Source organism: Stegostoma tigrinum, chromosome 4, assembly GCF_030684315.1.
Source record: "Stegostoma tigrinum isolate sSteTig4 chromosome 4, sSteTig4.hap1, whole genome shotgun sequence".
Lineage (NCBI taxonomy): Eukaryota > Metazoa > Chordata > Chondrichthyes > Orectolobiformes > Stegostomatidae > Stegostoma > Stegostoma tigrinum.
This window is the reverse complement of record NC_081357.1, coordinates 43,812,576-43,840,531: the sequence shown is the minus strand read 5'-3', so window position 1 is coordinate 43,840,531 and position 27,956 is coordinate 43,812,576. Positions and strand designations below refer to the sequence as shown.

The 27,956-nt window shown below is 42.3% G+C and overlaps 1 protein-coding gene across 3 annotated transcripts in view; it reads left to right on the top strand.

Moving 5' to 3' along the window:
- ahi1 (Abelson helper integration site 1) overlaps positions 1 to 27,956 on the top strand; it is a 249,179-nt gene that overhangs the window by 67,384 nt on the left and 153,839 nt on the right. For all 3 annotated transcript variants that reach the window (XM_048531564.2, XM_048531565.2, XM_048531563.2), the window contains exons 9-15: positions 3,754 to 3,939; positions 5,573 to 5,728; positions 6,183 to 6,315; positions 8,768 to 8,891; positions 13,364 to 13,593; positions 23,201 to 23,307; positions 25,249 to 25,367. In XM_048531564.2, the coding sequence (XP_048387521.1) occupies positions 3,754 to 3,939; positions 5,573 to 5,728; positions 6,183 to 6,315; positions 8,768 to 8,891; positions 13,364 to 13,593; positions 23,201 to 23,307; positions 25,249 to 25,367 (1,055 nt within the window). The remainder of the gene's footprint in view (positions 1 to 3,753; positions 3,940 to 5,572; positions 5,729 to 6,182; positions 6,316 to 8,767; positions 8,892 to 13,363; positions 13,594 to 23,200; positions 23,308 to 25,248; positions 25,368 to 27,956) is intronic.

Sequence of the window (27,956 nt, the reverse complement as noted above, 5' to 3'; positions counted from 1 at the left end):
ACTCCTCGTATACTGAAGCAATCCATGCCCAAATGCAGCAAGCCTTGGATAATATCCAGGTTCGGGCTGACAACTGGAAAGTAACATTCACACACACACAAGTGGCAGGTGAAGGTCATCCTGAACACGAGTGAATCTGACCATCTTCAGTTGATGTTCAATGCTGTTACCATCATTGAATCCCCATTGTCAACATCCTTTTGGTTACTATTGACCAGAAACCAAACTGGATTAGTCATATAAATAATGTAGCTACAAGAACAGGTCAGAGCCTAGGTATTGTGCACTGAGTACTTGTCTATTGACTCCTCAACGCCTGTCCACCAACTACAAAGTACGAGTCAGGAGTGTGATAGAATACTTCCCACTTGTCTGGATGAGTCATTTAAGAAACTTGACACCATCCAGGACTAAAAACATGCTTGATTGGCACCAGATCCAGAAATACGCAGTGCCTCCACCATGATGCTCTGGAGCAGCGGTGTATACTACCTATAAGGTGCGTTGCAGAAATTTAACCAGGCTCCTTAGAGAGCACTTAGTAAACCCATGTGCACGACCATTTAGAAAGACAGCAGATAAATGGGAAGATATTAATCTACTAGTTCTCCAAGCCATTCACCATCCTGACTCGGAAGTATATAGCTGTTTCTTCAGTGTCACAGGGTCAAAATCCTAGTACTATCTTCTCAGTGGAATTGTGGGTCTACCTGCATCAAGCGGACTGCAGCTGTTAAAGAAGGCAACTCATCACTACGTTCTCAAGGGCAGCTAAGGATGGGCAATAAATGCTGGCTTAGCAAGCAAAGTTCACATTCCGTGAATGAATAAAATAGAAACCTGAAAATCTGAACAAGTGGATGCAAACAAGGTTTCAACCACATTATCATAACCTGTCTATTCTCTTTTAGAATTTGTTGTCAAAGCTTAGATGCATTTATTGTTGTTTCCTGACTGACCTGGTAAATGATGATCCTATATTGAGATTATACTTGTGTCTTGCTTTGTGATTTTGAGGATTATGTGGTGCATATATAATCAGGGATCTGTACAAGTTATCTTCTCCTATGCCTGAAAGCAATTAGCGGACTACTGGGTTTAGAGCTATAGAGTTTTACAGCAAGGAAAGAGGCCCTTTGGCCCATTCGTGTCAACATTTTCCAGCACTTTTCCTGTAGACTTATATGTTACGATATTTCAAGTGATCAAATAACTATTTTCTAAATATTGTGATGGATCCTGCCTCTACCATCCTTTCAGGCAGAGGGTTTCAGATACTCACCAAATTCTGGGTGAAAATCATTCTTCCTTAAATCTACTCTAAACCTTATACCTTAAGTTTGTGCTTTGCGGTTATTAATCCATCTATGAAGAGAAAGTGTTTCTTACTATGTACCCTGTCAATGCCCCTTATAATTTTGACCACTTCAATCAGATCCTTCTCGGCTCTATGCAAAACAGTCCGAGCCTATCTAGTCTGTCTTCACAGTTGAAATGCTCCAGTTTAGGCAACGTCATGGTGAAACTCCTCTGTACCCTTTCGAGTGCAATCACATCCTTTCTTTTGTGTGACAGGCAGAATTGGGCACGGTTCTCAAGCTGTGGCCTAAATAACAACTTATGCGGCTTCATCACAACCACTCTGTTTTTGTATTCAGTGCTTCGACTAATAAATGCAGATATCCCAGATTCTGCCTTAACCACTTTATCCACCCATATCGTTGCCTTGAAGGATCTATAGATGTGCACATCAAGGTCCCTCTACTCTGCAGTTCCTAAGGCCTCATCATTCATCACCTATTTCTCTGCCTTGTCAACCCGTACAAATTGCATCACCTCGTACTTTTAAGGATTAAATTCCATTTGCTGTTGTTCTTCCACCTGACCCGTTTGTCCATATCCTGTGTAGTCTAAGGCTTTCCTCCTCACTATTTACCATTCTGCCAATTTCTGTGTCATCTGCAAACTTGCTGATCAAATTTTTTGATATTTGTGGTAAGGCCATTAATTTACACGCAACAAGAACTCCAGCACTGAACTTCGTGGTATGCCATTCGACATAGACACGCAAGTCCAAAAATAACCATCGCCCTCTGCCTCCTGCCACTAAACCAATTTAGTATCAGATTTGCCAAATTTCCCTGGATTCCATGGATTTTTACTTTATTGATCATTTTTTTCATGCAGGACCTTGTCAAAATCCTTACTGAAGTCCATGTAGACCACGTCCACACATCTTACCTCTTTGAAACACTCAGTCAAGCCTGTCAGATCCCCTGACTAAGCCATACTGATTACCCTGATTAATCCTTGCCTCTCCTAGTGGAAATTAGTTCTAACCCTCAGAATCCTTGCCAGTAGTTTCCTTCAACTGATATTAGACTCACAGGCCTATATTTCCCAGTTTCACCTTTACCTTGCTTCTTGACTGAAGTTACCAGAGTAACTGTACTCTAGTCCTCTGGCAGCTCTCCTATATCCAAAGAGGATTTAAAAATGAACATCAAGGTTCCTGCAAATTCCGCTTTGCCTCCCATAATGGCCTGGTGACTTATCCAATTTTAAGCACGCTAATACCTGTTCTGTCTCAATTATAACTTATTGAAGTATATTATTGCCCTCTTCCTTGATTTCTGTAACTGTGTCATTCTTCTCTAACATGAGTACAGATGTAAAGTACTCACTTAAAATCTCACCCTCATCTTCTGGCTCCACCTGTGTTTTGCCACCAAACTTTCATTGGTTATGACTTTCTCCTGATATACTGTATGTATAAAATGCCTTTGGGTTTTCCATTATTTTGTCTGCAAGTGTTTCTTTCATGGCCCCTTCTTTACTTTCCTAATTTCTATTTTAAGTAATTCCCTGCACTTCCTATCTGCCCCTAGGGATTTTGATATTCTGAACCTTTGACATCTACCATAAACTTCCTTTTTCTCCCCTTAATTAATTTGTGACGGCCACAATATTCTGGGTTCTCTGGGATTTTTGGTTCCACACTTTACATTTTATAGGAACCTGTTAGCCCTGCATTTTCAAAGTTTTCTTTTTGAAAGACTCTTACTACTTTGATGTAGATTTTCCTATAGGCAGCTGCCCCAAATTCACTTTGGTCAGATTCTGTTTTATCAAATTAAAATTAGTATTCCCCTAATTCAAAAATTTTATTTCTACCACCTGCCCAGCTTCGCTCTCTAACGTCAGCTACTCAGACGTGAACATATACAGATTGGGCTGAAATTCGTAAAGCTGGAAATAAACAGTCTGTGTTTTATCTGGGGGAATTCCACTTCATTGGCTTGACCTTTTAATTCTTAGTATGAGGCCAAAGCTGATCTTATACTCATTCCACTTCTCCTTTCAACCTTTGTTTCCCATATTAAGAGTTCATGTTGCAATTGAAGAATTCCTGACCTTCACTGGGAAATCATGTCGGCTCAGAACTGGTGTTCTATTTGTGATTTTCATAAAAGCTCTAAACCTTGCCCAAATTTCAATAATTCATCCAAGAGACGATTGATTACCTTATCCTGAGGCTAAGTTACAGTTTTATCAAGACAGAAATTAAAGAATGGTATTTTTCTTCTTACCTGCAGTGGATTGTGTCTCTGACCTCAAGGAGGTGGAGTGGGCCCTGAAGAATTTGGGCAGATTGCCTTTGTGTATTCTCATATGTTGGTGATTGTTCCTATTTTATGCTTCAGTTAGTATGTCCCACATACGAACATAGACATCTCTGTTGTTGTTTCATAGCTGGTGGGTGCTAATGGAGTGTTGAATATTGATCGAAAACTGCGCCTGCAGTTATATTATCCACCTGTAAAAGTCAAGAAGCTGTCCAATTCCATCGATGTGTTTGAATGGTGGAAGAAGCGCCCTTGGAATCAATACCCTTCAACCTTATACGTTACAGTGAAAGGTTTAAGGCTACCTCAAAATGTGAGTTTAATTTAAGATCCTTTGAAAGGCTATACACAATCTGTACATTTCCTGGATATATGAATTGCTTTTAACATTGTGATTGGTGGGTATATATTTTTGCATTGCTTTTTTTTTCACTTTCTAAAGCATTTTTAAACATGGTCTGTAAAAACCTTTCATGGCCATTTTTTCCTGTAGCCTGATCTGGAACATTAATTCATTAAGAAGCTTGATGCTACTTTATCAGTAATTCCAGGATGCTGATTGCGTTAACAGCATCTTAATAGCAGTTATAGTATATTTTTGTAAAAATCTCATTATCTTTTCTGTTAGAGACATGGTAAGGTGCCACACAACTGACTTGTTGGGAAAATTACAGGTCATGGAATAAGAGTTGGAACAACATGGTTACAAAATTAGTTGAGTGATAGAAAACAGCGAGTGATGGTCGATGGATATTGATTGGGATGAAGGAAAGTTCTTAGTGGAGTCCCTGAGGGTTTCGTATAATGATACTTGATATATTTTAATATTCGAGATCTTGGTGTGCAGGGCCAGTTTCAAAGTTGTCAGATAACACAAAACTTGCAAGAATTGTAAACTGTGAGCAGGATAGTTTGAAACTCCAGAAGAACATGAACAGGCTGGTGGAGTGGACAGATAGTTGGCAGATGAGTTTCAATGTAGAGAAATATGAGGTGATGCATTTTGGTAGGAAAGACATTGAAAGACAAGGGATACAGTTTGATAAGGGATACAGTTTTAAGAGGGGGTGCAGGAGTAGGCAGACGTGGCTGTAAATGTACATGGATCATTGGACATGGCAGGACAGGCAGAGAGAGCAGTAAGTGAAACATGCAGTATGCTTAGCTCCATTAAAAAGGACAAAGGCCGGTGTGAACTTGTAAAAGAAACTGGTTAGATCTCAGCTGTCGTATTGTGTACAGTCCAAGGTACCACATTTTAGAAAGAAGTGAATGCATTAGAAAGAGTGCAGAAGTCATTTATAAGAATGCTTCCAGAGATATTTTGAGATCATTTATGAGATTATATTGAAGAAGTATGGACTGTTCTCCTTGGAGAAAAGAAGTCTAAGAGGGAACGTGATGGAAGTTTTCAAAATTGTAAGTGGACTAGATAGCGTAGATAAGGAGAAACAATTTTCGCTCATAAAAGGAACAAGAGCAAGAGAGCATAGATTTAAAGTGATCTGCAAAAGAAGCAGGGGTGAAGTGAGGGAAGATGTTTTTACTCAGCGAACAGTTAGTGTGTATACTGCACTGCGCAGACTGTGGTGGAGGCAGGTTCAGTTGAGGCATTCAATGGAACATTGGATGATTGTTTAGATAAAATAATATACCAGGACATGAGGAAAAAGCAGGAGATTGGCATTAGGTAAGGAATCTCATTTGATGAGCTAGTGGAGCATTAATAGCCAAATAAACTCCCTGTCCACTGCGACAATTTTGTGATCTATGCAAAAATGAAACACAAAAGGCAGATGAAAGAACTCCTGTTCAATAGATTTTCTAAGTTTCAACTGCGATTAGACTTTAAAAATACTCTATTGACTAAAGGATGTCCTAAAACAAAGAAAAGCACTCTGTGAAAAATTCAAGTTCTTCTTTGAGTAGTTGTGCCTTTTAAATAGGTAAATCCTTCTGTACGTTCTATGATGGCTATTCAACGAGAACAAGGCACTATTTCATACAGTGATCTTCAGACTGAGTTGGTACAAGGAGCTGTTTCATCAACTCTAGAATACCAGAAGTTGGATCTTTTGAAGTGGACTAGACTACCTGGACAGGTAAAGGAATGCACTTAACTTACATGTGACTGCAACAAAAATTGAAACAATCATGGAAGGTGTAAAATGGTTAATCGCCCATTTTGTATTATCACTGGGAGATCATTTAGCTCAGTTGGCTGGGTGGCCAATTTGCAATGCAGAGTGACACCAACAGTGTGGGTTCAATTCCTGCACTGGCTGAGGCTACTGTGAAGGACTCTCCTCAACATCTCCCATCACCTCACGTGTGCTGACTCTCAGGTTGAACCACCATCAGTTGCCTCTCTCATAAGATTGGTAAGACTACGGCAACTTTACCTTTTTGCAGTCACCCAAAATATAATCTCTACTTTTATAAATTTTATTCATTTTTGTGCTATCTTTCTTTCTAAAGTATCCTTGTGAATGCTGCTTCCATGTTACCTTGCTTCTGAAATGACAATACTGACATGTAAAATTTACAATCCTTTAGGTTTGTCGTATTCCAAACAAACTCTTGCTGTCATTTCGAGGGGGACAGACAGGATGCTACTTCATACAATTTTCTCATGATGGGAGAAGTTTGGCAGCATCATGTGCTGACCGAAGTGGACATTTTATTATGGGTGAGAATTATCAAAAGTGAAGGAAAAAAAGGAGAAATTAGAGTTTTCATTGTAGCTGTTCTGTACAAGATATGGTCATGTACTATAATTCTACATTTAAATGTCAACACCCTTTTGCCAGCGATCCAGGTGTGAATATCAATCAACAATTAGAAAAGATCTACCATTTTTCTTCAATTATATCATCTCTACTACAATTTAATCTCCTAAAGTTTCAAGCATTTAAGAATGGCATTATATAGTCTAAAGTTTTTAAATCTTATTTTGTTTGTTTACATCCACCTTATGATGGCATGAATAATTTTGCTAAGCCTCAGAATTCTCCAGTGTCTTAAGCAATCAAATTGTATATACCATGGTCATGAAACCACCACCTTTGCTGTAGCTGCTGAGAAAAGGAAGTCTCTCCAAGGTAGACACCAGCAGCATTCCTGCTGCAGTCCTCCATTATGCTTTTTGTCTTGCACTTATTTGCAAGACTGACAATGTAACAACTTTATACGATGAGAAGAGAGTGCTGGTTTGTGGATAAGTAGAATGTGATTGGTAGAAGTGTTGCAATAGAGAATGCAACTTGAGAATGACGACTGATAATTTATTGCCAAGCCTCTAAATTTAAATCAGGCAGCTTGACTCTGATTGGGCAAGGTGTTGTGTAATCAAGTAAACCAGAGAATGGCTTTTGCTTGTTTTGTTCCGTTCAAACAGGTGCAGTGTGTGTACAAAAATAGGAGCTGCTGGAAAAGCTCAGCAGGTCTGGCAGCATCTGTGAAAAGACAATCAGAATTAATGTTTCGCGTTCGGTGACCCTTCCTCAGGCATGATTATCTATAAATAAAGGCTGACCAGATTGGTACTCTACTCATTGATGTTTAGAAGAACGAGAATTAATCTCATTGCAACATAAAGGATTCTTAAGGGACTTGACAGGGTAAATAATTACAGGGTGTTTCCCCTCATAGAAGAGTGTAAGATCGGAGGGCGTAGTCTCAGAATAAACGAGCACCAATATAAGGCTGAGACAAGGAGGAAGTTCTTCTCTGTGAGTTGAGAGTTTTTGGATCACCTGTAGTGACAGAGTGTATAATTTAAGCTGATATAGATAGATTCTTGATCAGTAGGGGTATCAAGGGTTTTGGGGAAAGGGCAGGAAAGAGGACATGAGGAATATTGGAACAGCCATGATCCTATTGAATAGCTGAGCAGACTCAATGGGCCGAAAGGCCTACTCCTGTTCCTATTTCTTATATCTGTTCAGTCCCATCAGGATTTTACGTTTCTATGAAATCAATTTATTCTTCTAAATTCCAGTAAGTACAAGCCCATTCAAGGTTTGAACTAGGGCTTCCTTAGCACCAATGGTGTCATTGTGCCATATTGCCACTGCTTTGTACAGATATTTGCACATAAGATTTTCATCAGTTGAATTCAAGGCAAGTGCCTAGATCCCTGAGGAATCTGTAGATTGACCTTCCTGCTCTTGAGGCTAATTGGAGCTGATTCTGGGAAATGTTTGAAGCTGGGCACTTATCCTCTATACACATGGCAGTGCAAGAGTAGGCAGGCACTGGAGTTGAGCCAGATGCAATACTTTTTGGTCGACCTGTGCAAATAATAGTGATCTGAGAAGTTTGAGTGTCTTTATCTTTTATGCTAGAATAAGATATGTGGAAAAGATAAAATATCCTCTGACCTTCTTAATGGAAGTTTCCCAAATCTGTATTCGCTTTGGAATGAAGTTCCTCGTGTTTCTTTCTTATTAATCCATTTAAAGAAAAAGTTTCACTGAGCAACTGTAATTGTGCTATGTATGACCTTTACACTCTGAGGTTAGAATGAGCAAAAGTCAGTCTATTTCCGTTTCTGGATTACTTTTCGGAATTTCTGCTAGTAAATGCCATTGCCGTTAGGTGAAGACAGCATGGGTTCAGTTGTACTGACTGCTCCTCTTCTGTGACCGAAAAGTCTCTGGAAGTGAAGTCTGAAATATTTGGTTAAAGAGTGGCCATTATCTGAGACAGAGTGTAGAGTTTGTCAGTCACAGAATCATACATTTCGTAAATGAAGTAAAGAACTAGGTTTGTGATGCTTTTATAGGCCCAATTTCTTCCTGCTAATACTAGAATATGCAAAAGGTAGTGAGCACATTTGTATTGTCCTGATAAAATTCTGACAATGTCTTCACTTTGACAGTGTCGATGTTGTTTGTTTTGAATGTAAAAGCGAAACTTTCAAAGTGATACAAGTGCCTACCTTGTTATATAAAGTATAAAATGACCAGGTTGCACTAAATAAGAAAGCAAAAATAATCATTTTTTCAAAATTAATTACTGTACAGTAAATTGTAAAATTATTGTGCCAAAAAAAGTCTCTTTCTTGAGAAATTGCAAATGTGATTAAAAATATTTGAAACTGTCCGGACTAATTTGTGCCTTTTCATTTAATGATTTAGTTTATGAAATTCCTTCTGGGCATCTATTAGGAGAATTTAATGGACATTTTAACATTGTATACTCTCTATGCTGGTCAAATGATGATAAAACCATTCTGTCTGCATCATCGGATGGTACAGTAAGGTTAGTGCACATTTTAAATGAATTTCTTCTGATAGAATGGAATAACCTTTATTGAAAATGTACTGATAGTAACTTTTTTATTTGTTCCTTACTAATCTTGTTGCTTTTTCTTTGCTTCAAGCTTTGTCTGCATACCCTACTTAGAATGCCATTGATATTGTCACCCAAAAATAGCTCATCAATGTCACTATAATTTCTCTATAGAACAATAAGGATTTGAGATTGCTGCTGCTTGCTGTTTGTTTGAACTTTTGAATGTGAAACCTGGAAATAGCACCTAATTTTTGTCTCAGATCCTGAGAAATTTTTGCATGCTGAATTTTACTTCGTTCCCAATAACCAACATACAGCATATTTTTAGTAACTACAGATTTAAGTTGACAGACAAAGAGAGAGTTTACTGCATCAGGAGCCAGCTTTGGAAATAAAAATGGTTTTCAGCAAGTAGTTTAACAAGGTTTAATTTGGAAGTTTGCAGTTTAAACTCAAGGCTACAGGATGTTGGCGTGGCAACAGAATTTTGTTTGAATATTGATGAATGGTTTTTGTATGCAAGTACAAACAAGGAGCAAGAATAGGCCACTTAGTTCTTCGAGCAAGCTTTGTCATTCAATACTATTATGACTGATCTGATCTTAACCACAGCTCTTACATTCCTACATGTCCCTGATAATCTTACAACACTTTGATAGTCAACCTTATCTACTTCTGTCTTAACATAATGAACAAGGAACATGAATAGGCCACTTTGCCCTTTGAGCCTGCTCCAGCCTTCAATATGATCATGGCTAATCTGGTCTTAATCTCAACTGTGCATTCCTATATAACCCAATAGCCATCAGCCCCTTAGTAATCAGGAATCTGTCTTAAAAATATTTGAAGATTCTGCATGCACTGCCTTTTGGAAAAGGGAATTCCAAAGATTCTCAAGCATCTGAGAGAAAAAATAATCCTCTCATCTTTGTCTTAAACGGGTGACCCCTCATTTTTAAACTATGCTCTCTAATTCTATATTCTCCTACAAGAGGAAGCAAATTTTCCGCATCCACCTCATCACATCCCCTCAGGATCTTCTAAGCTTCAACTAAGCCACCTCTGACTTTTCTAAACTCCAGAGGACACAGCCCTCGCTTGCATAGCCTTTCCTGATAAAGCAGTCCTCATTTTATACATTAGTTCAGTGAACATTTCTCTGAACTGTTCCAAGACATCAATGTAGGTACAGTGACTAGTTCTGTACATAGTGCTCCAGATGTAGTCGCACCAATACACTGTATAACTGAAGCATAACCACCCTATTCTTGCACTGTATTCTCAATTGCAAAAAAAGCATAAGATTATGTTAACTTTCCTGATTACTTGCTGTACCTACTGTTCATGCAGCAGGGCATCTAGTTCACTCTGTATCTCGAGGTTCTGCAGAATCTTAAATAATATGTCCTTTTTAATTCTTTCTGCCAAAAGAGAGAATCTCAAACCTTTCTGCACGATAGCCCATTTGCCAGATCTTTGCTTAACCTGTCTTTATTCCTTTACAGGCTCCTTATGTCATCTTCACAACTCACATTCCTACCTATCTTTGTATCATCGTCAAATTTAGCTTCCGTACCATCGGTATCTTCATCCAAGTTATTTACAGTTGAAGCCCCACCAGCATTGACTTACGTAGCCCTGCCAGCCTAAAAAAGACCCATCTACTCCTACTCTCTGCTTCCTTTTAACCAGCCAATCTTCTGTCTTGCTAATATGTTATCCCCACCAAATGTATTTTCATTTTGCGCCATAACCTTTGATGTGGTACCTTATCAAATGCTTCTGAAAACCTGAGTGCAGGTAAGTCTACTGGTTCTCCTTTAGCCACAGCACATGTTACTCCTTCAAAGAGTGCCAATTGATTAGCTAAACGTGACTTTTCCTTTGACTTCAGTGATGATTTGTGCCTTTAAGAGGAATTTATTGTGCTGTGTTTCCCTTGAAGAGAATGTTGCAAATCTGGTACCGAAGTGTCTGATCCAAGGAAAGCAAAGTAAATAGCTTTGTTTTTTTTTAAAAGAATACGTACAAAAGAAGCCCGGGTAGGTGGAGTCAGCCTCGCACAGACCCAGGGTTTTGGTTTTGCTTTCAGTTATTGAAGAAGTTAGGGTTTTTAGAGTTGAAGCTGAAAGATGCATCTCTCTCTCTCTCTCTCTCTGCTGCTAGATTAGTTCTGTCAGTGTTTCTGCAGCTGGTCTGGAGGAGATAGCAAGTGAGGGAAATCTGTTTTGCTGCATTTGCTTTTGCCAAGAGTGTATTAACAGGATGCTGCTATAGTGGAACACTTGATGAATTCTAGTTGAAATATATATTAATACATATTATTTTGGTAAGTTTTTCAATAGAATTAAAGTTATGTCAATTTATTTTAATTGTATTTTAACTGTGGTGTGAGAAATAAATGTGTTTTGCTTAAAGCCTTGTAGTTTGACCAATTGAATCACATCTGGAATGCTTCACACTTGCCTTTAATTAAGATAAAAGGTAGGGTCTAGGCTACCTACTTGATATGTTTTGAGGAGTTTGGTCTGGTCCATAACACTCACCCTTTAGGTGAGGCAATGGCCTCATGATATTATTGCTAGACTATTAATCTGGAGACCCAGGTAATTTTCTGGGGACCCAGGTTCAAATCCTGCCATGGAAGTTGAATTCAATAAATATCTGGATTTAATCAGGAAAAACCAACCTGGTTGCTGTTTTCACTTGACCTGGGCTATATATTGACCTGTAGCAATGTTGTTGACTCTTAACTACCCTCTAGCAGTAGATACTGACTTGGCCAGTGGCGCTAACATCCCATGAATATATTTTTTAAAAAAAACTGTTGGCTCTCCCTGATTACTTTACGCCCTGTTGTAATGTCTTTAAAAATAGAATAATTTTCCCCATGACAGATGTTAAGCTTTTTTTTTAATAAAGTAGTTACAGTAACGTGTTTCCCAATCTAAAGGAAAGAAAGCTCCACTGAATCTAATGACCTCCACTAAATCTAATTAGTTTTAAAAAATTAAAACCAAAGCATCAACTCTCTCAGTAACAACTCCTTTTAAGACTGTAGGGATGAAATCCATCCAGTCAGTTAGCAGCTTGAGCAATTTACTCAGTACTACTATACTGGTAATTGTAATTTTCTTGAATTCCTCCTTCCTTTCAATTCCTGAATTTCAAGCTTATAAAAAGTGAAAGTTATCTCAAGTTCAATTCGAGGAAATTAAAGCAAGAAATGGAATTTTATGTAGAAATTACTTGCAACTTCATTTACACAATTTTGACTTTCAGCCAGTTTCAGGTGGGTTTGTCCTCTACTGTTGATATGGAAATGGTGATGTCTGAGGCATTGTAAAGTCTGGTCAGGTGTGTATGACTTTGTCAGGCTGTTGCTTGACTAGTCTTTATAGTAGCTGTCCCAATTTTGGCACAATCCCCACATGTTATTAAGGAGGAGAATGCAGGGTTGTGCTGTTGTTCGAGTACCTAGATCAATGCTGGGTACTTCCATTCTTTACGATAGTCCTGTAGTGGATTGATACTGCTGAATGGCTTGCTAGGCCACTTCAGAAGACATTTAAAAGTCCGCCACATTTCTGTAGGCCAGAGTCACATGTGGGCCAATGCAGGTAAAAACAACAGATTTCCTTTCCTCCAGGACATTAGGTGTGTTTTTATGACAATCGAAAGTCCTTTCTTTCATGGTCACTGTTACTGAGACCAACTACTAATTCCAGATTTAACCATTGGATTCAAATTCCTCCAGTTGCCATTGTGTGAGTCGTAACGAGCAACTTTTTCACACAGAGGATGCTGTGTGTATGGAATGAACTGCCAGAGGAAGTAGTGGAGGCTGGTACAATTACAACATTTAAAAGGCATCTGGAAGGGTATATTAAAGGAAGGATTTAGAGGGATATGGGCCAAATGCTGGAAATGGGACTAGATCTGTTTAAAATATCTGATTGGTGTGAACGAGTTGGACCAAACGCTCTCTTTACATGTTGTGTAACTAACTCTGATTCAAGTGTAACTAACTCTGACTCAAGTGTTTCTTATTTAGCATGGTGTCATTGTTACTTGATGCTTCATCACACCCTTCCCTGAATGAATAATTGAGAACTATTGACCTAATATAGATATCAACTGGAGTTGTGTAACTGCGCCCTTTAAAATTGTAATTTGAAATATAGTGAATATCATTAACTGACATTGTTGATATAATTTGAATTATAAGGAGGTAGTTACTGGAAAAAAAGCTGCACTTTTTGTCTTTCGAACTGTTTGAATGGATTTTGTATATTGTATTATGTATAAAATTTGCTGCACTCCTAAATGTTTTGTTATATAAGCATTTAAAGTATTGGATGCAAAGAAATCTGTTAGGTGAATTGTATTTAAAAAAAAGTATCTGAACCAACATATTGTGATGTGTTTACTGTTTTCAGGGTTTGGAATACAGAAAACTATCAGAGTCCAGCTGAAAAGATCCTTCCACACCCTTCATTTATTTATACTGCAAAATATCATCCATTTGTACAGTGTCTTGTAGTTACAGGAGGTTATGATTCCATCATCCGTGTCTGGAATATAAATGTGAATGAAGTGAATGGTCAGTTGCTTCAGGAATTTGATGGTCACAAGAGCTTCATTAACACACTGTGTTTTGATGCTGAAGGTTAGTTGGTATTTACCATGTTCTAGTTGTACAAAAAATAACCACCTGAATTGTCACGAAGCTTTTTAAAAGTTATGAGTCATTAGACTTATTGTTCTGAAGACATATCATTCTACATCTAATACATCTTAAAGTGAAAAGATTACAAATTACTTCTCGGTGTATGTTGAAAGCTTATATATCAGACATTGTGGAGGAATGTGTCAATATTTAGGTGTGATGATCCCAGTAAGTGGTGGGTGAGTGAAAGCCACAGAGAAATTGGGGGAACTGTGCTTGATTGACATATATTTTGACTTTCCATTAGTCTGTGATGTTGTCCATCATTCAGATAGTAGCACAGGATTGGTTAGGCTAGGGCACATAAGTGCAGGCCTGAACACAACATAAGGCGCTGGGAAAACAAAATGTAACCAAACATCCTCAAATCTAATTGGTTCCTTTGGATTTAAAATGGCTTGTACACTTCTGATACACTGAGAATTCAAGCAGGTATTCTGGAATGTAAGAAGCAATCATATATGATTCACTAATTTTCCTTCTTAAATTCCTCACTTATTTTACTCCTCATACAATTTAAATTCATACAGCATATTCCAAGTGATTTGAATGGGACAAGGCAATAAAATTATATAAACAATAGCCCTTCCTTTTAAAGGAAACAAATAACCAGTGGTGATTGTTTCTGTTATTTTGTACATATGGATATTACAGGAATGCTTTTATAGAACCTAAACAGTGAAACCCATTATTTAATTCATAAAAGTGCATTGTATCCTTCTCTTTAAAACTTTAGTATAGTTCAACAAAATATTCATAACATGTATAATTTATCTAGCAGTAACTGTTTTGTTTTAAATTCTGTGCTGGTTGGCTCTTTTAGTGGTTATTGACTCCAAATCACAAAAGATAAATCTTAGAAATGACAGAGTCATTTTGAATCAAAGGATGTAAATTGAAAAAATTAGCTGTTCAAATGATTTTTGGAAAGACTTTGGGCACAACAGGAAAATGAATATAATACAGAGTGTTTTGCTGAAATTCTAGATCATATAGAATTGTTGAACTTATCTAAATTCAGGAACTTAAAGTTGTTATGAATGTGATTAGTGAATTCAGATATTTCATGATTTCTCTCTCTGGCTCTGTATGTAACATCAGATTTGTATTTTTAGCTGCTTCCCTGTGTACTTTGGACATAGATTGCTCAACAAGTGCCAAAACGCTAATGGTTTTCAAACCTAAATATCAGTAACTTCTAACCCTTTTCTCTAGATCTGTTCCATTACTTTATCCCATTACGCCTGAAGGTGAAGCTTCCTACATGCCTGTTAAATTTAATTTCTTGCTATCCAGTGTTAAACTCTTCAGTGTTGATAAATGCACTGCAAACGGAAGTTCTGAAACTGTGATTCTGGGCCACCTTGCCTCTTACCTCTCACTATACCATCTCACCCTAAACCAACAGTGTCACTGGGCTTCTCCAGACCCATCTTCCTCAATTCTGAGAATCTTCTTTAGAAACTGTTTTCCCTAAAGTACCTCCAGCTGAGAATTATAGAAGCCCTGCAGTCAGTCTTCTATTCCTGGTGTAAGTCTAAAGCCCTTCCATCCCAGGAGCGAATAACCATAGAAACATTGAATAGTACAGCACAGAAGGAAGTTTTTCACCCTATCGAATCTGTGCTCACACTTTCACAAGTTTTAATTTTACCATTGAGCCAAATTTGCAGTATTTCAACAAACGCCTTTTGAAACTCCATATAAACATCAACTGTAGCTTCCTTATCCACCCTCTTTACTCCTTTATCTGAAAGTTCTATTAAGTTAGTCAAGAACAAATTGACCTTAACAAATTATTAATAAAAACCAAAAGAATTGTGGATGCTATAAATCAGGAACAGAAACAAAGTTTCTGGAGAAGCTCAGCAGGTCTAGCAGCATCTGTGGAGGAGAAAACAGAGTTAATGTTTCAGTTCCAGTGAACCTTCCTCAGAACTCCTGAAAAAATTTATACACCTACCCAGTCATGCAAGCCGCTCCGGGTTACCCAGGGGGGACGTACACCAATTAAAGGAAAAAACAAAACAAATTAAAAAAAACAAAGCCAAGAAAATACCCCGGTAGTCGTCTCCCCGCACAGTCCCCGTTGGCCACCTGACAGGTTGGGGAAGGCGCCAGCTGGGCCCAGTTACCAGATAGGGCCCTTGTTTCTATTCTGGATGAGGGATTTCATACGGTGGTCTTTCCCCACCATGCCTTGGTGGCAGCTGCCCCAAGCTTTAGCGCGTCCCTCAGCACATAGTCCTGGACCTTGGAGTGCGCCAGTCTGCAACACTCAGTCGGGGTCAGTTCTTTCAGCTGGCAGACCAGCAAGTTGCGGGCAGACCAAAGAGCATCTTTCACCGCATTGATGGTCCTCCAGGCGCAGTTGATGTTGGTCTCTCGGTGTGCGTCCCGGGAAACAGCCCATAGAGCACGGAGTCCCGCGTCACGGAGCTGCTCGGGACGAACCTCGACAAATACCACTGCATCCCCCTCCAGAAGGAGGTGATAGACACAATCTCGCTCCCCCCCGTAGCCGTCTCGAGGGCAGCATGCGGTGGCACAGAGATTCCGGGCGTGCATAAAGGATCTCACTGGCAGAGCCCCTCTCACCGCCAGCCAAGCAATGTCCTTGTGCTTGTTTGAAAGTTCTGGCGATGGAGCATTCTGCCAAAGGACTTGGACAGTCTGCGTGGGGAACCACACAACAGGATCCACCCTCTCCTTTTCCCGAAGGGTCTCGAGAATACTACGTGCTGACCACTGCCTGACAGCCTCGTGGTCAAAGGTGTTTCCTTTCAAAAATTTCTCCACGAAGGACAGGTGGTACGGGACTGTCCATCTACTCGGAGCATTCCGCAGCAACGAGGCCAGGCCCATCCTTTGCAACACCGGGGACAGGTAGAACCTCAGTAAGTAGTGACACTTGGTGTTTGCGTACTGAGGATCTACACACAGCTTGATGCAGCCGCACACAAAGGTAGCCGTAAGGGCGAGGGTGGCATTCGATACGCCCTTTCCCCCATTTTCCAGGTCTTTGTACATGGTATCCCTGCGGACCCGGTCCATCCTCGACCCCCAAATGGAGTGGAAGATGGCCCGGGTGACCTCAGCAGCGCAGGTCCAGGGAATAGGCCAGGCCTGCGCCACATACAACAGTACCAAAAGTCCCTCGCACCTGACAACCAGGTTCTTACCCGCGATGGAGAGGGACCAGAGCGTCCACCTGCCCAGCTTCTGCTTCAATTTGGTGATACGCTCCTCCCAAGTCTTAGTGCACACCCCAGCTCTACCGAACCAAACACCCAGCACCTTCAGGTAGTCTGTCCTGACGGTGAAGGGGATGAAGGAGCGGTCGTGCCAGTTCCTGAAGAACATGGCCTCGCTCTTACCCCTATTGACTTTGGCACCCAAGGCTAGTTCAAACTGGCTGCAGTTGTCCAACAGCCTACTCACCGACCGATGATCGGTGCAGAAGACGGCGATGTTGTCCATGTACAGGGAGGTCTTGACCTGAAGGCCTCCGCTGCCTGGGATAGTCACGCCCATCAGGCTCACGTCCTTCCTGATGGATGCGGCGAAGGGCTCCACACAGCACACGAACAAGGCAGTAGAGAGCGGGCAGCCCTGCCTGACTCCAGATCTGACGGGGAAACTGTCCGATTCCCACCCGTTGATCGAGACTGCGCTAACGATGTTGGTGTAGAGCAGCCGGATCCAATTGCGGATGCCCTCCCCGAACCCCAATTTGGAGAGGACGTCCCTCATGTAAGCACGAGAGACCCTGTCGAAGGCCTTAATCCTGGTCCAGGCTGACGAGGCAGGTGTCCACCTGCCTGTCCTGCACGTAGGCGATCGTATCCCTGATGAGCTCGAGGCTCTCAGCAATCTTCCTGCCCGGCACAGCACAGGTTTGGTCAGGGTGAATCACCGAGTCCAGGACAGACCTGACGCAGTTGGCTATGACCTTGGCCAGGATTTTGTAGTCCACGTTCAATAGTGAAATGGGACGCCAATTCTGAATTTCTTCCCTCTCCCCCTTCCTCTTGTAAATGAGGCTGATGATGCCCTTCCTCATGGACTTGCAAATTTCCCCTGCCCGAAGCGCACTATCATACACCTCCAGCTGGCCCTGGCCGACCAGGTCCCACAGAGCGGAGTACAGCTCAACCGGGCAAGCCGTGGCTCCCAGGAGTCTTATTCCTCTCAAAGGACTTGAGGGCTCTGGTCAGCTCGTCCAGGGATATCGGCCGGTCCGGCCACTCCCTCGTGCCATCGTCTAAGACCTCCTTGATAGGCGACAGGAACAACTCGGAGGCCGTGCTGTCCGTGGGCTTCACGTCGTACAGTCCGGCATAGAAGGATCTGCTGATCCTCAAAATGTCGGGCCGAGACGACGTCACCGAGCCGTCGTCCTCCTTCAGTCGGCTAAGTACAGAGCTCTCTTTGTGCACCTTCTGAAAGAAGAAACGCGAGCACGTCTCGTCCTGCTCCACGGAGCGGACCCTGGACCAGAAGATTATCCTGGAGGCCTCCACGGCAAAGAGCAAGGTTTGCTGGCCCCTCATCTCGCGGAGGTCCTCCGTGACATCGACCCCCATCAACTGCAGGAGGAGCAGGCTCTGCACCCTTTTCTGGAGTCGCGACAGCTTTCCCTGCCTCTCTCTTGCCTTCCGAACACCCTTGAGGACAAAGAACCTCTTGATGTTCTCCTTCACCGTCTCCCACCAGTCGCCCAGCGACTCAAAGAGGGGTTTCACAGTTCTCCAACCAGCGTACTCCCTCTTAAGCTCCTTGACGTTCTCTGGGGTCAACAGAGTCGTGTTGAGCTTCCACGTCCCCTTGCCGGCCTGCTGGTCGTCCTGGAAGTGACAGTTGGCCGGCAGGAGGCAGTGGTCAAAGAAGAACACCGGCTTGACGCCGGTGGACCTGACCGAGAACACCCGTGACACAAACAGGAAGTCTATCCTTGAGCGGATAGACCCGTTTGGCCGCGACCAGGTGTATCTCCGCTGTGCTCTGTCTGCAGGGGTGCTGAAGACGTCGAGCAGCTTGGCGTCCTTCACCGTGCCCATCAGGAATCTGGACGTGATGTCCAGTTGACTCTCCCCACTCACTGTCCCCACGCCAGATCTTCCATCTGCATCAATGATGCAGTTGATGTCTCTGCCTAGGATGACCGGCCTGGACGTAGCCAGCAGGGGTGGAAGCCACTGCAGGACGGCCAACCGCTCACTCCATACCGCTGGGGCGTACATGTTGTTCAGCCTCAGGGGAGCGTTCCTGTAGGTGACATCAGCCACTAGGAAGCACCCCCCTCCCACCACCTCCTGAACTTGAGAGATGGTGAAGTTGCACCCCCGCAGCAGAATAGCTAGTCCCGAGGAGCGACAGTCGTTACCCCCCGACCAGATCGAAGGCCCACAGGCCCAGGCGCCTGACCATTTCCCATACCTGCTGAGGTGCGGTATCCTGCACTCCTGCAGAAACAGGAGGTCTGCCTTGACGGGTGTCAGGTAGGCCAGCGTGGACACACATCTTGCGGTGGACTTGACGCTGCGCACATTATTGGTCGCAACTCGTACCCCCATTGTGGGCAGTGACCGCAGTACCCTCCCCAAGTCCAAGGCCCAGCCCCTCCATCTGTCCGATCATGCCCATTGCCTGGGCGAACTGCTGGATGCTCTCCGGGCTCAGGAAACCGTCCATCCGGGTGGCATCCCCCCGTCGGGGGTACGGAGGCAGGAGTGTCCGGCTCTGGGTCAGGCTGGGGAAACGGTGTTTCCTCCTTCCCACCTAAAAGTTTCGGGGTGCCCTTCAGGGCCCCAGCGGCGCGTGTCTGGGTGTTGGAGGGAGCCTCACGATGCCTCCTGTCACCTGGAAGCAGGGTGCTGCTTTCCTTGTCCCTTGAGATCTTTAGCTTCTGCTTTGGGCGGGCCTCCTCTGAATCTCCCTCGTCAGAGGAACTCTTATACCCCCCCTGTAGCTGCCTCTTCCCGCCTGATGGTTGCGGTGCCTGGGCCCGCTGGCGCGCCTTCCTCCTCGCTTTCCACACTGTCATCCACACCCCTGAGTCACCTGTTGCCTCCTCCATCGACTCCGGGTTGTCGCCGGGGGAGCGGAGCCTGCAGGGGCGCTTTGCTGGCCTCGGGTCCATCCTGCGGGGCTGGGCCCTCCTGCATGACCTGGCCCTCCTGCACATTACGGGGGGTCCTTGCAGGGCCCTGGTGCCTTCCTCTCCTCCCGGGGGGCTTGCCCCGCATTGCCCCTGTCGGCGACCTGGGCGAAAGTGGTCCCCCGCTGCAGGCATACCCTATAGAGGTGGCCCGCTTCCCTGCAAAGGTTGCAGCTTTTTTCTTTTTGGCAATCCTTTGCAAGCTGTCCCCCCTCCTTGCAGTTCCTGCAGATGGTGGCTTTGCAGTCGGCCGCCACGTGACCTGACCTACCACAGGCATGGCAGACTTTAGGTTGCCCTGCGTAGGTCAGGTAGCCCTTGCTCCCGCTGATCGTGAAGCTGGACGATGGGTGTACAATGTTTCCGTCCGAGCCCGTCCTCAGCCTCACCGTGACCTGCCTCTTACTGGTCCAGATCCCGAAGGGGTCCATGAAGTTGGTTAGGTTCCCTTCCACCTTCATGTACCTTCCGAGGAAGGTCAGAACATCAAGTGCTGGCACATGTGGGTTGTACATGTGTACAGTCACCATATGGCTCCTCTGCGCTGGCATCACGAGCAGCGGGACAGCGGTCAGTACAGAGAGGGAGCCCTCACCTCCTTTCTCCTTGAAAACCTCCAGGAAGCGCTCGCAAAGCTTGGCGCTCCTGAAGGTTACATCGTCAAAACCTCCTCCAGGGAAATCCTGCAGGCAGTAAATGTCCACAGCAGTGAACCCACAACAGTCCAACAGGACCCTCTTCACGAAGAAGGTGTGGGCCACAGGTGCACCTTCATCCACCTTCTTCATGGAAACGCAGATGGTGTTCCGGACCCCCTGACCTGGGGCACGAGCACTCGCCGCAGCCATTGTTGCAGGTTGGCTGCTCCCCTGAACCAGCGTTAGATTGGCTCCTAATCAATCTACCATCCTCCGAGAAAAAGAACAGGAAATGACATCACCAACCCAAGGCAACCTAAACAGATAAATAGAAAGTGGGACATAATACCAGCGGCTCACTGGTGATGTTACCTAGAATGGTGACGAAATGTCTGAAAACTAGCCTTCCAGCTCAGCGAGCAAACTCACATCCATGTTCAGGTTTCTATTTTTATTTTATAAAATATAAACACTGCGCTGTGTTCATCTTTTTGGAATAATTTGTTTTCCTGAATTCAACAGTTCTGCTTGACATTTACAGACCTTATATGTGCATTCTCCAGAATGAATTAAGTAAAGTTTTGTCACCTATGAAATCATAAAGACTGTATATCAGGAGAATCATCACAATAGCAGGTTGTGGATGCTATTTTTACTGGACCTCATTAGGCACATATGGTTGAAGAAGCAGTTAGAAATCAAGAAAAATGTATTGTTTGGAATCCATATGATTCCAAAGTGTTTTACAGCCAATGAAGTGCATTTGAAGTGTCATCATTTACGCAGCAGTTATTTTCCACGTAGCAAACTCACACAAATAGTACTAGAATAATGGCTTAATAACCAGCTTTTTGGGTGCAGATCGAGGTATAATTATTGGGTGGGCAACCTAGGGTAACTTCTGACTGCTCTTATCTACTGTCATCCATCTGAAAGCAGACAGGGCTTCTGACAGTGAAGTATTCCCTCAGTACCCAAGGGCGGAGACAGCTTTCAGTTTGTTTTGTGAACTTGAACTTGAACATACAACTTTCTGACTCGGCTGTGTATACTACAAAATGAAATACAAGTGATGCCAAGGAGACAGGATTAGATCTTATATACGGCAAAGAAGGACCTATCAACTGAAAATGTTAAGCATTCTTCTCATTGTCATCCTGCCAGTTTTTGTGCAGGCATCAGTACACAGCCCTCCATATTGGAAACTTCGTAAACCATTGGAAGATAACTAGTGTGGATTCCAAACCCGGCATTAAGTCTACTGCACAATTTTTTTTGCAGTATCATCGGGATTATTGCAAAAGATCACCAATTCTCATTGAATCCCTGTGCTCAGTGCTGCTCCCATTCTGACCTATTGCATATTTCCAGTTTTAATCACTGTACCGTTGTCAGCTTCACTTGCCTAAACCCAAAGCTCTAGCTGTCTTTTCTAAACCTCTCATCTTTGGCACTCCTTTAAAATACTTATTAAAATTTAGCTATTTGATCAATTTCTTTACTGTCTATCTCCCAATGGTCATAAATTTCTGTTTGCTAATGCTGCTGTGCAGCACCTTGGGATGTTTTACACTATTCAAGGAGCTACTTAATGTAGCTTAGTCTATAATGCTACTGCACCTCGGAAATAATTGTTTATTGAAGGAGTACTGCTGTTTTAAATTGTTATGAGTTTCTCTTGATATTTGTGCGAGTTATAATAAAGCATCATTGTTATTTTATTATAAGATATTTTCATGTTCAAAATAAAAGGCATACTTCCAGTCTGCCTTTAAAACTTCACTTAGAATTAGCTTCAACTTAGCCAATCAACCTGTATCAATGTTGAAGAGTTTCTGAAATTATCTATCTGTAGCTATACAAACATAATATATTTTAGGAGTGGAAGTAGACCATTCAGCCCCTCACAGCTGCTCGGCCATTCACTAACATGGCTTTTTTGAATTAGATTTTTATGGGAGATGGGTATCACTGGCTAGGTCATTGTTATTTGCCCAGAGAACATTTAAAAGTCAACCACGTTGTGAATCAAGAGTTAGAAAAGGCCAGACAAGGTGAGGATGGCACATTTTCTTCCCTAAAGGACATTTGTGAACCATTTGAGTTTTTATGGTAATCAACATACTATTTTGTTATATATTGTTCACCATTGCATTAATATTTTATTCCGGACTTTTGGTATATTAAATTCAACTATTTGCTATGGTGTGATTTGAATCCATATCCTAAGAACATGAGAAGGGAAAAGATGGTTAAGCGTGTAGTGGTGCAGATCTGTACCATGTGTTCAAAGAGGATGCACAGTTTAATGTGGTCTGATCAATCTGTGCAAATGGCTGAGGAGCTGGATTGGATCAGGGCAGGTTTGCTGAGTTAATAAAGGAGACTGAAAGTGATCTGTTCTTCCCAACACTGAGTTGTTTTCGTAGCTTAAAATGGTCTGTTTTAACATGAATGAGCTTGAAAAATCACTGATCCTGACATTCATACTGTTAAACTACAACTATAGCGCAGTGTTCGGATGCCAGATGTAGCCCACCACCTTGATGCTAGTAAACTAAATAGCTGCAAACTACTTTTAATACAGAAAATCAAAAAATATGTAAAAGTCCTTTGAAAATCTAATTTGTATTTTCTATGCATTTTTTTTATCATTTGCACAGTCATAGTCTAAGTTTACCACAATATTGTTAAAAAGAACAATGTGTAGTTTTTGAATCAAATAAGAATTTTATTTTTTCTTACACAGGGCTACGCATGTTCTCAGGTGACAGTACAGGACTGGTTATTGTTTGGAGTACTGTTGTAAGTGAAAGTTCCCCAGAAAACCTAGTTCAGCAGTGGACCATTGCTGAGGTACAATAGCAGAAAATTTAAATATTCTGCAGTTCACACCTAGGAGTTTTGGCTTCTGATGTTAATAAACCAAAGTGTATCAATACTTTGTAATAGAAAAGCAATGATCAATTTGTTGATTGGGTGGTGACTGCTTATTTATTTCATGATGTGGACAGTAGAAATTTCATGAGAATAGTACCTGGCAACCAAGTATTTTCTTTACATGATCATTAATTTTAAGTAGCCAACACATCTCCTGATTGACAATAGTACATCCCGTAAAAGTATTAGATAATCCCTCTGTTGTTTTGCATTTAGTGTCAAGGAATTGCCTACCTGAGGGGTTGTTTGACAACTTTCCTTTGAAATAGGTGTATTCTAAGCTTCATGTTTCAAAACCTTTTAGAATATGTACCAGCAGACAGAGTCTGCAATTGTCATAAACGGTTACTTATTTGATTTCATTCACATAAATTCTTGAGTATTTTGTTAAATCCTTTGCATCTGCAGATAGCTTGCATTTCCACCAAATTCTTCTCAAGCAGTAGCACTTTTGTTTTCACAGAAGCATTAAATCCCTACAGTGCAGAAGCAGACCACTGGGCCCATTGAATCCACATGGACCCTCCATAGAGCATCCCACCCAGACCTACTGCCCATACGCTATCCCTGTAACCCTGCATCTCCCGTCGGCTAATCCACTTAGCCTGGACAGTATGGACAATTTAGCATGGCCAGTCAACCCAACCTCCATATCTTTGGATTGTGGGAGGAAAACAGAGCACTCGGAGGAAGCCCATGCAGGCGTAGGGGAAATGTGCAAACTCCACACAGACAGTTCCCTAGAGGAGCTGAGGTGGAGTTGGGGGCAGAGGTTAGGTTTAGGGTTAGGAGCATGGAAACGAGCCTGGGTGCCTGGAGCTGTGAGGCAGCAGTGCTAGTGACTGAGCCACCCCTTATTTCTTCCATCCTCCCATTTCCAGTTTCCAGTTTGCTCTCCAGTCCTTGATAGAACACACTGAGAATTCTTTGCATGTGAGCTGATTTCCTGTTGTGCTTGCCCTCCAGTAACCTCTGATTTTAGCTTATTGTGAAAACCACTGCTATCTCAACCATTTTACCTTTGGTGATAAAGGCATGACTTTCCCCTCTTTTGGAAATGGCAAGGAAGATGGCAGGAAAGGCAAATAATTTAGCAGGTTTACCCCAGATATATATTCACTTGCTTCCTGCCCCCTCAGAAGTTAAGTCCTTAGTGAGGCCTACATGCAGCCATAGTGAATTGCTACAAATCAAGGCTTTTAAATGGTTAATGAATGGCCAAATACGGGCCTTGATCAGCCATAGCCTGATTATCTGCTGCCTTGGCAGGCAAGAAAAGTGGCTGCTTTACTGTCAGGGAAACCAGGAAAATCTGCATTTGTGTTGGGGGCTGGGGTTTCTTCACTTGCCCCCATTCTGGAGCACTCGGCCATTTATGGAGTGCAGCAGGGTGGCTGCTGAAAAACATCCCTGCTTTTGCCTCGGGTCCCCATCTCCCCTTGAACCCCAACCCATGCTCAGAGACTTTCACTTATTCTTGTGCTACCTGGGCCTTTATCACACTCCTCACCTCCCTGACCCTACAAGCTTCTAATTGGCAAGTAATTTCAGGCAGAGCAAGACTTCAGCAATGAGATTCCTGGCTAGAACTGAAGCTTGACAGATAGCAGTTAATTACCTATCTAGCACTTGGTCTGGTGAATATTTTAGCTGTTGAGGGTGATGATTTAATATGCACTGAAGTTGTCTGAAGTTATTGGACAGAGCACTAAATCTAGTAAACATTAGTGTGATTAGGTGAGGTTATAGTGTGGTGTAAATTTTGTATATTTCTTTGAACTAATCAATTAATGTAAAAATGTTACGAGGGCTTCACGTTTAAAATATGTTGAAAACAATATTCAAAATTCCTTACAGAATATAATGCAGAATGATCTAAAAGGTGTTCCTATAAATCACCTGGAAGTTCATCCAAATGGCAGGCATCTACTCATCCACGCCAGAGACAGCACTCTAAGAATGATGGATCTAAGAGTGTAAGTTAATAAACCTAATTCTTTAGCAAAATATGATTCTTAATTCCATCTATGTTATTGATTCTTACGGGGATCATGAGAACTGGGGTCCTTCTACTCCTATTCCAAAGGATCTCAAAGTATGAGGAGATGACTTTAGTTGTGAAACCAGGAAGACAATAAATCCTTTGGAATTCCTGATCTGATTTTATGTGTCGAAAACATGATCTACCTCCCTAACTATAAACTGTTCCCCTTTACTGTCAGATTCCTTTCCGCTATCTACTGCTGTCCCCTCTCAAACCTGAATGATTCCGTGCACCATAGTGCAGTATTCAGTTTGACCAGCCATGCTGTCATCCTTATTCTCATCAATTATCCAATACTAAAGTTATAAGGAACCGAACTTGCTCCTGGGACAAAGTGTCCAGCTGTTACTCTCCCACTTCAGCTCTGTTACTCCCACTCCAGCTCAGTAGCAATTGAAGCCACAGATTCTTGGTGCAGACATGCTTGTCTGGGGTCACAGTATTCTCCACAAGCTCCTGCAAATGCACATTGCATTTATGGCACACAAGCTACCCACATTCTCATCTAACCACAAGTGTTTCTTGATTAGCTTTAGTAAGTTTGTGTTTGACTAAGTTAGAATATTATCACCAATTACTGGACCAAAAAAAACCCAAAGTACTGTTCATTCTTTCATTATATATCACTTTCTTCTCATGCCTCCATGTTCTCTTGCGCATGTATACATAACATGCCACCCAAGGGCACTGGCCACACTCTGCCCTGTATGTGGCCCATGTTTTTGTGTGTGCACTGCCTGATCACCCATACACAACACTGATCTGCTCACCCATGTGCATTGCCCACGCTCCCCACATGCAGAGCTTGCTTCCCCAGTACACACTATCCCCACCTTTCATACTACCCGCTGCTCTCTCTCACATTCACAACCTGCTCACGTGTCACAAGTTTCTCCCACCTGCTGGGCACAAGTCCTGTCTGTAACACTGGCTCCTGCCCACCAAGTAGCATATGCCTGACTTTTGATCTCGATTTACGAAGCAATCCTTTTACAAAAACTCCACAATCAATTGATGTTTCTCCTTTTATATAGGTGGACAAATGGACACTGGGGTTTTGGGGGGCTGCCGTATATCCATGGGTGATATCAGAGCAAATGGTGTGGGGTGTGGGAGCTAAAGCCATATCCGACATACTGGGTACTTTAGTCCTGCGCAGCTGGTTGGCATTGCTGAGGCATTGGATGGGGATGGCACGAGTCATGCATGTAGTCAGTATCTACCCTTGTTGTCACACTGTGTTCCAGAGGCTCATAATTCTCTGGAATAAAAATAGCATCCAGTCTATTCTGGCCCCTCCATAACTTAGGTTGTGTCAGACATAGCTCATCTGTTAATAGAATTGCTGCTGAGTGGGATGGTTGTGGGTTCAAGATTCAACTGAAGACAGAAACATCTCTTCAGTGAAGACTGACTTAAATTAGCTTCCAGTGAAATAGCATTTTGGCCTTAACATTCTTGTGCTTGTTTTCAAATCCCTCCATGACCTTGCATTTCTCTTTCTTTGTATACTCCTCCACCTGCTCGATCATCTGAGGTAACTAAACTCTAATTCTGAATTCTTCTGTATACACAATTGTAATTGCTTCACAGTTAGTAGCTCTGTCTTCCATTGTCTTGGCCTGTTGACTTTCTTCCCTACATCCCTCCACCTCTCTACTCCTAAAAGGTACTTGACAATGTGTTACACGGAAGTTGCTACACAAGATTACAGCACATGGTGCAGATAGTGCACTTTTGTACGCATAAAGCATTGGTTAGATAATAGGAAATAGAGAGCAGGCACGAATGGGTATCGTTCAGGTTGGCAACCAGTTACTGGTGGAACTCCACAGGATACAGTGCAGGATCCCAAAGCGTTTATAATCTGTATCAACTATTTTTATGATGGGACCAAATAATATAAATGTACCAATGGCACCAAAGTAGGTAGGAAAGTAAATTTTCAAGAGTAAGTAGAGAGTCCGCAAAACAGATGTCTAAGACAGCGATGAAGAGCAGTTTCTACTCTGGGAGCTATGAATCTGTGGAATTCATTATCACAGAGGGCTTTTGAAAATGGGTCATTAAGTTATTCAAGGCTGAGATAAATTTTTAATCTGTAAGGGAATCAAGGGTTATAGGAAAGGGCAAGCAAGCGAAGCTGAGGATTATCAGCCGCGATTACATTGAATGGTGGAGCAGACTTCATGAATGGTCTGCTCTTGTGTCTTATGGTCTTACGAAAAGGGATATTAACAGCTTAAGTGAATGAAAAGAAATTTATGAAATGGTGTATAATGTACGTAAAATAAGCTTGACAGCTTTGACAGGGAGAATAGAAAAGCAGTATGTTAATTAAATAAAGAGAGATTGCAACATTGTGGTACAGAAGAACCTGGGTGTCCTGGTACATGAATCACGTTGTTAAAATGTGGGTACAATAAGTGATTAGAAAGGCAGATGGAATGTTGATCTTCTGTTGTGAGGGGAATGGAGTATTAAAATAGAGGAGCTTTACTGAAGCTGATGAGACACTGCT